This window comes from Pyrus communis, chromosome 6 (assembly GCF_041283825.1).
Source record: "Pyrus communis isolate YQ-2024b chromosome 6, ASM4128382v1, whole genome shotgun sequence".
NCBI lineage: Eukaryota > Viridiplantae > Streptophyta > Magnoliopsida > Rosales > Rosaceae > Pyrus > Pyrus communis.
In genome coordinates, this window is record NC_142570.1 from 3,791,270 (window position 1) to 3,802,439 (window position 11,170).

An 11,170-nucleotide genomic window follows, 5' to 3' on the forward strand; every position below is an offset into this window, starting at 1 on the left:
ATTTGATTATGAAAGTTAATGTTGAATATTTCCATTACTAGAATATTTTCGTAAATGGATAAAAGAATGAATGGTGAACTACAACATGCTTGATCCCGCATCAAGGGTACGTAGCCAGTCTAACAAGGGTTAGATGCAGCCTTAAATAATTGAGATTAATCTTTTGTTGAGAATTTGATTGAAGAAGTGAAATTTTGGTGAATTATTTGAAAAGTTAATCTTATGTTTTTTGTAAATTCTATTTATAGATTTTGTGAGTGTTGAAGAAACTTAATTAAAGAATTATGATTAATAGTAGTTAGTTAAACAAGAGTTTAATTTTGGCCTATCACCGAAATTGGTTTCCGAAATAAAATTTTCGGGTCAGGACGTTACATCGATCCTGTATATATGTCGGGATTGGGACGTGATAGTATGACCATTGTAGAATAATTGTAATTTTTGAGAAAAAACGAGTCTCCATGAACAATTTTTGTAATATTTATTTTAAGGTTCAGTCAAACAGCTTGGCAATGGCTTTTGGAGAAAACATTAATCTATGCACCAATATTTGGCACTGACATTCCCTTTGGTAGCATGTAGTAACATATTTGATTACATAGATTTTGGGTTCCCTTCGTACTCATGCATTGCGCTGCGCTCACGACCATCAATTGGTGGCGTTATTTCAACCGTTACCTCAAATAAAAGAGAAATGTCCTTACAAAAAAAACCGCTGGAAAATTTGGAGAAGACAAACAAAATTCTTTGAAGAAAAATGAATTGCCCGGAAACAGAAGACCGGACAAATAGGAGACGTCCTACTAAGAAATCCCCGCAAAGTAAATTGGCTACTCTAATTTAAACTTGCTTTTATTTTTTTTCATCGATTTGTAATCTTTTAAGAAATCTGAACTGATGTCTTTTGCTTTTTTTGTAGGCGGAAGTATCTATTTCTTCTGCTCGACGATTCATTTTTGGCTGAACAAAATCATATTTTCACCACCAAGGGGCCTCCCCTTCCAGTGTTATGTAGTTGGCACGAAAGTCTTCATGAGGCCTACATCGATTCGATCTAGACTTCTCTCAAGCTGTTTATCTAACCTAATTAATTAAAAAAAAAAACGCCCCTTGGTTTTTTTCAAATTGAGTTGCATTTGATACTTTGTAGGTCAGTGCAGTATGCCATTACATGCTAGTTCATATTGGTCATGACGTTTTCAGTTGTGCAGAGCGGAAAGCAAGCACGACAAACAAGTGCGACGTCGATGCAAGTATGTCCACCTACAGCAGTGAATTCGTGGGAATGTGGCGACCAACAAGTTGCGAGTGCTTGCTACGTCCCAGATGCTCGTAGTGACCACAAGTGTTTATCAGACGATGAATGTGGAGTTGACTCAATTAATTGCAGACGAAGATCGTGTTGCATGGCTGGCTACTGCGGGCTATGGTTCATATGATTTTCATGGAAGAAACCGGAGTTGTTTCTGCAGACAAAAAAGAAATGTAATTTCTGTAACTGGAGAATATAGGAATATACAATACACACCTGTGTGATACATTGAGAGAGAGAGAGAGAGAGAGAGAGAGAGAGAGAGAGAGAGAGAGGGAGGGAGGGAGGAATACATGGTTTTGAAGTGAATAGCAGATTATGCACAATATCAGTTTACCCTTTAGATTTTCACAAAAATGTACCAAGTTTTTGGGTCATGATGTATTAAGCTTCCTAAGTCCTACTCATTTTGCTTATACATTTTTCACAGGGAACTTTAATGAAAAGTTTGCATTACTGATCACTTTAACGAAAAATCACATTTTTACACTAAAAAGTCAATTCTGGTACTATTCATTTTACCCTTTATTTTGTCATTATCGTTAAAACTCAAAATTTTCAAACCATTTCCATTAGTTTTCATTTTTTCATATTCCATCGTTGACTTTGTTTTTTTTGGTTGGGAAAAATACATTTATTCAAGATAAAAGAAAATAAATACAACAGATTGTCAAAGCAGCTTATCTAAAATCTTAATGTGAGAGTTAAGAACTAGAGTATCATCTTAAAAAAAGAAACGGTGCCTGAAATCTTAATGAGATAAAATTAAAGAAAAAAGGACAAATGAACAATGTGATTAACTAAATGTTAGTAAAGAATTCAATATAAAAATAAGGTAACAAAGAAATACAATCATGTTAAAAACATTTTCAAATAAATTATTTATAGGCATTTGTTTAACACTCTAGAAGTGAGCTCACTATATGTATAAATCTTGTGTACAACGTGTAAATAAGTTTGACAAATTTGTCACCATAATTCGTTTTTAAAATTAAATTTGAAGAGTTTCGAACGCAAAACTTTACTTATTCTTATTCTTCACGATACAATCGCCATCACTGTTAGGACCCAGTAACTTATCAAGCTAGCATGAGTAATGCCTAAAAGATATCCTCAAATGATCATATAACAAGGGTGGTGCTTGGTTCAGGACACAATCGTCATCACTATTCATACACTTATTTTTATCTCTCATATTCTTTTTAATTTTCGACTGTCAGATCAAATGAATTAAAGATTAATAGACAAATGAACAAGGGTGTGTAGGAGATAAAAAGAGATATGTGAAGAGCACTACCCTATCACAATGGGAGCATTTTCTCACCACCTTAAACTTTGGTATATGCTCACCATATACCTAATCATCTGCCACGTGCCCCTTCCTCTAAGTTTGGTTAATTTTTTTTTCAAATTTAAAAAAGTAATATTTAATGTGAAAGTTAGGTATATGGTTAACATACACTATAGTCATGGCAGTGAGCAAAAATTCTAGAGTAAAATTCTCTCCCCTCTTATTCTCATCTCCTTTCCTTCCATCCTCTCACACTTGGCTTTTTGTCTTGTTGTCTTTATAAAAAAAATCAATATAAGATGTTAACGTAGTTTAACCGTAACCATTCAAGTAGAATGGAAGGGAATGAGAGAGAGATTAGAAGGAAAAATAATATTTCTCCAAAATTTCCAATAGCACATGCTTTCTCACCTACTGGGCCCACTAACTCGCCTGCGGGGCCCACTCACTCGCCTAACAAATCATGAACCAATCACGTGACCCACTTCAGGGACGCAGGCCCACGGGTCCCGTGAAAGATATGAGAAACGAATTGGGCCCAATCGTTTTAATGCAACCATGGCACGGGCCCACCGAAATTAGTATAAATAGTACCCCTTTTTGACAAAAGTTAGAAGGTAATGCCGGCAATGGGCATATTGCTGTTTTTTTAATGTCCTCATCACCAACGTTAAAAACGCAAACTTTGTGTAATGACCAACATCTCCCCTCAAAGTTCCACATATTGTTGAATGTATTAGAACGGTGACAGAGTCAACATGAGGTCATTGGTTATTCTTGATCTCAATAATTTTGAAAACTCCATGTTTTGACCCCTTCGAACAGCTAAGACAAACTAAATTACAACCCTCTCCTCAATCGTATTCTATTTTCTTCTATCATATTTGTCTACCTTTTCTCTCTTCTTTTATGCGACTCTACTGTGCGATTATGTGCTTGATGAAATACTTTAGTTGAGAATCCTTGACAGTCTCTAGCATTACTCTACAGTATCCTGCATTCACCCTCGACAAGGCTCTACAATAATAGTAGTTGTCAACATATTTTGACATAAACTTTCGACATATGTTGACAGTAATTGACAAGTGCTTATAAGGTGCTCGACGAAATGACTCAATAAAACATTTTTTTTTAATTAATATTATGATCCCATTATTTGAAAATAATGTCGAATGGCATTTTCGGTATTTTGCAATTGTTTTCCAAGTTGTGCACGGGAGGAGTGTACTGAGGGTAGGAAGATTCGTGGAAGTGGGATGGAGTATCTTGTGATTTCTGACATTTTGGACATTTCAGACAAGCATGCACGGAGAACGGTGTGCTACTTGTTCTTCTTACAACGTTTATGATTCCTTTTGGATATGTTTGTAAAAATCCACTTTATGATGTTGATGTAAAGACAAAAGATACGTTATTATTGAGAAGAGATTTTTTAGTGTGTCCGAAACATAAGTACATATGTTAGAAGTCATCATACGTTTATATGGTGTATCATTCCGTTATAACGTATATGCCCGTGTTCCGACACGTTAAAAAAGGATTTTATGACATTTTCATTTCATGACATGTTCTTGTGACTGACTTGAGAATGTTGACGAATCTTTAGATCGACCGTACCCAAAAGGCGAGGCAATTGATAAGGCAAGTTCGATTTATTTTCAATAACTAGCGTTTTATCGTCGTAATAGATGAGGCACCGAACGAGTTGCCTTATCGATTGGAAAAGTGATAAATGTGTGGAAGGAATTTTTTTATTTTCTCTGTAGTTTTAAGCTTATTCAATTCATACACCAATGATTGTGTTTTATTTCCCACGTGGAACCTTATTAAACCATGAGAAATGCTAAAGAGACTATTTTAAAAGTAAAATTTTCAATGGATTCTTTATTATCTTATGTTGTTGGCACTATGTTTTATAATAGTAGCACGAAAACTTACATAAACAGTGAGATGTTAGAAAGTCCAAGCACATATTATAACATGGTAAAGGACTTCATGTTTCCTGAGTAAAAAAAAAAGAGAGCCCTCAGGTTTTTTCCTTAAGATAACAAGGTTCATTGCCATGCCAGTTGTATTATTTTTATTATTGTAAGTGATATTCTATATTATGGGAATGAGAGTTTAAATCCAAAATGTAATGAGTTGATGTGGAAGACCTTAATTTTCAGGGCGCAATTCATCACTTGCCATCCCAATTTATTAGAAACACACTATTCATATGTTTTTAAACATTAGTGTACTAACTAAAATCACCACTCAATTAACTCATATGTCTTTGGCAATCATCATCCAACACTTTGATCTCCTTAATTAGCATGCGAATTCCTCGTAAATCCGTGAAATTCCCGTTTATAAATGACAATAATGTTGAAAATTTCGGCAATGGTATTTGCTAAATAACCCGTATTTGCAAAATGATTAAAAATGTAAGAATTTTGGCTTGCTACCTAATAAACTTGTGCACAAATCTCGTTACTTTTTTTTTTTTTTTTTTTTTTTTTTTTTTTAACAAACGATAACGTTAGTTGGTTAATTATTAGTTATTAAGAGAGAGAAGAATTTACGAAAATCAAGCTTGCATCAGAATGCATAAGCATTATTATTTTCACCGGATCAGGTTGAAAGACAATAATCATGAATCACATGACTCGCATGACAAAACAACCATAAGGACCCGCTGGACATATAAACTGATGAGTGATCTACTTTCAGTTGAAAAAATAGCAACAAAAAAAAAAGCAAACAACGACATCCATTTGGCCACTCGACCCCGCCCCTATCAATCGTTTTAAACGCGCTTTTACGGGCCCACGCGCCATCATCTCCTATCTCTAACGCTCTCTCGTCTCCTCCTGCACCCGCGTGAGCGTCTGTCCACCGTGAATGCAGCGTGACAATGAAAGAAGAAGCCCCAGAAAAAGATGGCTTTCGGGTCGACGAAGAAGCATCCCGGAAGCAGCCAACTTTTTAATAACCGATAGCAACAGCCTACATGGCACCGCGAACAGTACTTGGATAGTACCAAGATTTGGATTTTTCTCATTTATTACCGCATTTATTATAATAATAATAATTATTATTATTATTTTATCCATTCTATTTTCCGTTATTTATATCTGTGGATCATTAAAAATAATTGTATAGCCTGCTTATCGAATGTTGTTGCAGTTCTTTATGTTTGTGTAGTGACAGTGGCAGTGGCAGTGGCACAGCCAGTGCTTCTCATTGCTTGTTACTGGTGAGCTTGGTGTGCTGGGTGTTGCTGGGTTTCGATAATGTCGCTGAAGAGGCAGCATGATGATGGCAAGGGTCGGTCGGATGGGACTGGTAGTCCGGAGGACAAGCGTAGGAAGACCACTTTCCAGAGGTTTGAGTCTGTAAATCTTTTTTGGTTCTTGATAACTATGATGTACTAATAAAGTACCATAGACCAAAATAAACTGATGATAGTTTTCACATCTGTTTTCTTTCTAAGTTTCTAATGCCTTCATTACTGGTTTTCAGCGTGGTCCTGGAAACGATGAGATTGCACAAAGTCCAGCACTTACTGGAGCCACTTCTTGAGCGTTTGATTCGTAAAGTTGTAAGTGTTTTCCTGTTATGAGTACACCCCTTGGAATTCAATTTTCTTTAACTAAAGCCCATCATGATCAATTTCTCTAACAAAAACCCAATGATTAGGCTCCAACTAAGCAATATCCATAATTTTTGTTTTTTTGGTAAATTTGGCAACAAAGTCCGTCCCACTCCAGCATTGCTATCATGGGAAGAGACTTTGAGGAGAATTTATTGATAAACAAGAGAAATACAATATGTCAGGGGGGACATAAGGCCAAACCCAGAACATTAAAGAATTCATAACAACAATTGAAAACTTCTTTTAGCAAAACCTATAATAAGGAAGTTTAGAAAGGTTATGAGAATACGCAGCTGCAGCACAAGGTGGGCATGAATCCCACAAATGGGCACCGGGGTGATCAACACCATAATTGGCCAAACAATCAGCAACTTGATTACCCTCTCTAAAAATATGAGAAATCTGAACCTGCATGGAGAAATCTTAGAATAAGCAATATCCATAATTAAGTTTGGCAAAATTTGTATTTTTGGATGTCTAAATTACCCCTAATAACACTTACATTGGGTCTCTCACTTATTATCTACATTTTTCATTCAGTTAAATGTCTTCAAATACCTTATGGGGATTTGGAAAAAAATTTAAATGTCATGATTCCTATGCATTTAATAACAAAAATTTACATGATGCCAATGTTCCTTGTATAGTTGTTTTCACATGATGCTAACAGGTACATTAGTATATCCTACAAATATAAAAAAGTTATTTTATTCAAAATTATCAATATTTTAAATATAACATAGGTGAATTATTTTGCACAACATATATATAATAACAATATAAGTTCCTAGTAAATTATGTAATGATACGTGCAAAATAATTTACCTACAAAATAAATAAATATTTTTTATTCAAAATTAATTAAATACCAATATTTTGTAAAAAAAAAATATATATATATATATATATATATATAAAACAATTTACCTACATGCAAAATAATTTACCTAAAAAAATAAAAGAATGTCGATTGATTGCACACTCTATATAATACTAACAAAATGCGGCTAGTATATATGTAATATCACATGAAAAATAATTTACCAACAAAATAAATAAATGTTTTTGGCCAATTTATTCAAAATTAATTAATCACATATTATTTTACATAAAATTATAGATTAATTATTAGCATGCATATATATAATTTTAACAAAATATGCCTAATACATACATGCAAAATAATTTACCTACAATGATTATCAAACAAATAAAAGAAATGAAACATATGATGGTAAGAGAAGTATAAAGTAGATAATTTTATAATAATAAGGCACTTATTTCCCACAATTATGGTGGATAATTAAATTCATTAACTTAATTAGAGTGTTGTGGCACAATTGTAAATAGTTTGAAAATAATAGGTATTTATTTGTTTACATGGCAGTTTACTTCAAATTTGGGTTATATTTAGATGTTTAAAATGAGATAGTTTTTTGTCAAGGAAATAAGTGTTGCATGAACTTATATCTAAAGAACCCTTTTCTTTATGTATTGGATTAAGTAACTGTGTAATTTTCACCATTGAGCTCGAAGCCTCGAGTCATGTAGGCGTTTTCGCTCGACTGTATAATTGTAATACAGTTTTGTATGTTTGAAGGGGTTGTATATGATTTCTGAACTTCATAAGTACACGACTGTACTAAAATCAATTAACTAAACTGAGCCGTTGTAAGCTTGCTGGAAATTGTAAAATACCACCATGCTTTGCAAATTTTACCGCCATGCTTTGCAGGGTGCAGCTAACGTGCATGGCAGCCCACTTTGTGGTCGCACTTGCTCTAGCCTGACACCATCTCAATATTTTGCCTGTTCGATGCCAAGATAAATTGGATTCACATTCATTCTCTGAAGTTTCTTAGGCCTCAAGTATACCTTTGAGGGTTATATTTATTTACTTCAATTTGATGTCCCTGCAAACCGTAACATAGTAATTGATTTTCACGTTGCAGTTCAAGGCATGCAAACTCGATGCATCCTTTTAGTTTCTATCGGTGCTGCGGCTTTAATTGAATGTTATATAATTTTGCTATGTATTTTCAGGTTAAAGAAGAAGTCGAGGTGGCCCTAAGAAAGCATTTGAACAGTATGAAACAGTAAGATAATACTATAAACTCTAAAGCTTTGAGATGTTGCAATTTAGGGCCAAAATCCGTAGTTTTACCTTGCCATACAATAGTTTTATTTATGTTTTACGTTTCTATTTAGGAATTGTGGGAAAGAGACGCATCATTTTGAATCAAGAATCTTAAAGCTACAGTTCTTAAATAATATCTCTCTTCCGGTATTTACTGGAGCTCGGATTGAAGGAGAAGAATGCTCTAGTGTACAAGTAGCTTTGGTTGATTGCTTTAGTGGACATATTGTCAAATCCGGGCCTGAATCCGCAGCCAAGGTGGAGATCGTTGTTCTCGAGGGTGATTTTGATGGTGAGGAGGGTGACAATTGGACACTTGAAGATTTCAAGAATAACATTGTAAGGGAGAGGGAAGGAAAGAAACCTCTTCTTACAGGAGAATCAATTTTGAATCTTAAAGATGGAGTTGCTCTTGTGGGTGAGATTTCTTTTACTGATAATTCAAGCTGGACAAGGAGCCGTCGGTTCAGGCTAGGTGCAAGAGTTTTAGATAACTTCGATGGAATTAGAATAAGAGAAGCAAGGACGGAATCCTTTATTGTCAGGGATCACCGTGGAGAATGTGAGTTCTTCTCATTTGCCAAGTAGTTAAGCAAAAAAGTAAAAGTTATCCGTATATCATCATAATATCTCCTCCTATTGGATGTAGTTACCTTCTTATATTTTCATCTTGCCTTATCATGCATGCCTCGTTGCCTCCAGATTAGGATCAGCTAATTAAAAATGTAATATTATAACCTGAGTTACTTCTGGTTCTGCAGTGTACAAGAAACACCACCCTCCATGTCTGCTTGATGAAGTATGGAGACTAGAAAAGATTGGCAAGGACGGAGCTTTCCACAAGCGGTTGAGTCGGGAAAACATCAACATCGTGAAGGATTTTCTCACCCTACTCTTCTTAAACCCTTCAAGGCTCCGGAATGTAATTACTGCCTTTTCTTATCTTGGTTAAATTTACTTTTCCAATGCTTAATAGTTTACGCTGCAAAGTTTGAAGCTAGGTTGTCATCTTGTGCATTTAAATGTTTCATCAAAAGGAAATTCTACTTGTTTCAGCAGCCTTTTTCAACCCTTCACAAGTATTCTAATGATTGTAAGGGCTTTTTTGGGTGAAAATTTGCAGATCCTTGGGACGGGTATGTCGGCTAAGATGTGGGAAGTCACTGTGGAGCATGCTCAGACATGTATACTCGATAAGAGGATGTACTTGTACTGCCCTCCCAGTTCACAGCAAACTGGTGTGGCCTTCAACATTGTGGGGCAAGTGATGGGACTTCTGTTGGAGCGTGAATATGTTCCTATTAGTAAGCTGTCCGAAGCACAAAAGGCACGCTACCTATCACCTCAGTCCACTCGCTTTTATCTTTTTTTCCTTTTTATTTTCTCAAGTCATGTCTGATTTCGTATGATCAAATATTGTTTTTAGGCTGATGGCCAGCACTTGGTCATTTCTGCATTTCAACACTGGGAAGAAGTAGTCCCGTTTGAAGATGAAGCCTCTCTTATAGCTGCTGCTTCCAACTTCACCAATGTTCTTCACACATCGAGCTCTCCAAGGTCAGGGGATCTTGACGGAAGCAAGTTTTTGGCTTCTCAAAAAATTGATGGATTTGATTATGCACAGCCATCTGCCTCTTCTCCAGATATCATCTCTTCCATGTACTCGGTGGGTAGCAGCAGTGGCTTGGATGATTATTCCTTGCACAACATTGACGGACTCGGTCTTAGATATGACCAGACTCTGAGTTTCCCAGGTCAAGTAGCGAACTCCTTGATCTGCGACTCTGACCCCATGGTCCAAGCTTTATTTGATGAGGATCATCTGCAATTTTTTGATGCTGATCTGCAGTCCCAGAACATTAGTTCCGAATCACAAGACCTACAAAGCGCTGTAGATGGCTTCTTGTTGAGGCGTTCTACAGCTGTTGCGATATCTGATAGGGCTCAAATGAGATGGACAAAGCTATTCAGTGTGCTGAAGTGGTTCTCAATTAGGAAGAGCGTTGCTCTGAAACGAAAATTTCGTGATATTCGAAGATACTAGTAATCTAATGTGAAAGAATCTTTGGTTACAGTTGCATATACCGTTTAACGCTGCCCGTATAGTACTTACGTGTGCAGGTAGAGAGAGATCTCTTCGGAGGTTTTGTTAGATGTTAAATGTATCTGGTAGTTCATGTTCTTACCAGTTTCTTAATTCTCTTGGCCAGTGGCCAGAGAAATAAACTCTCATATCAAGTTGTTAGCTTGTAAATATGTACGTGCTTCTACATAACTTGAATGAAGTCATTTGTTTAATAAAAGTATCCTTTTTATAGCTTTCTCTCTTCATTTAAGCGAGTTTTCGTGTATTTACCTTGTTCCTAACTCGAACTTGGAGTTGTTGGGACCTGCAGAAACCAATGCCCTGTTTGGGAATGTTTTGGAAAGGCTAAAAGCGCTTCCAGATAACCAAAACGTTGTTTTAACAGTGTGTGACAGAAAAAGTACTTTTGGATTTTCAAAGCATATTTGTTGCTTCTAGTGAAAGCATTGAAGTGCTTCTTACATAAGCAGAAGCAATCCCAAATGGGTGCTGTATAATCCATCAGTCCATTCATCTTTACTTGCATGAAACGAGAGAAGTCATGAATCGGGTAACAGAAAGGAAAAAAAAAAAAAAAAAAAAAAAAGAACATGGGATCAACTACAGCTTCCCCTAGTTGATTTGATTCCTAATTGTCTCCACGAATTTGATTAGGATTTTTATTGTGGAACTTACACTCTTCTTTATTCCTAGTTGTTTTCGCATAT

General features: G+C 35.6%; 1 protein-coding gene across 2 annotated transcripts; it reads left to right on the forward strand.

The window, feature by feature from the left end:
- The first annotated feature begins 5,317 nt into the window (after positions 1 to 5,317).
- LOC137711076 (calmodulin-binding protein 60 A) lies at positions 5,318 to 10,694 on the forward strand. Of its 2 annotated transcripts, XM_088695443.1 has the most exons (8): positions 5,318 to 5,621; positions 5,772 to 5,970; positions 6,108 to 6,186; positions 8,284 to 8,336; positions 8,449 to 8,939; positions 9,139 to 9,299; positions 9,501 to 9,704; positions 9,804 to 10,694. In XM_088695443.1, exons 2-8 carry the CDS (start codon positions 5,879 to 5,881, stop codon positions 10,419 to 10,421), a joined length of 1,698 nt encoding a protein of 565 aa, XP_088551569.1. In that variant the 5' UTR covers positions 5,318 to 5,621; positions 5,772 to 5,878; the 3' UTR covers positions 10,422 to 10,694. The 2 variants fall into 2 exon arrangements, with proteins under 2 accessions (XP_088551569.1, XP_068306381.2); XM_068450280.2 differs by lacking the exon at positions 5,318 to 5,621 and having other exon boundaries at positions 5,702 to 5,970.
- Positions 10,695 to 11,170: the final 476 nt, after the last annotated feature.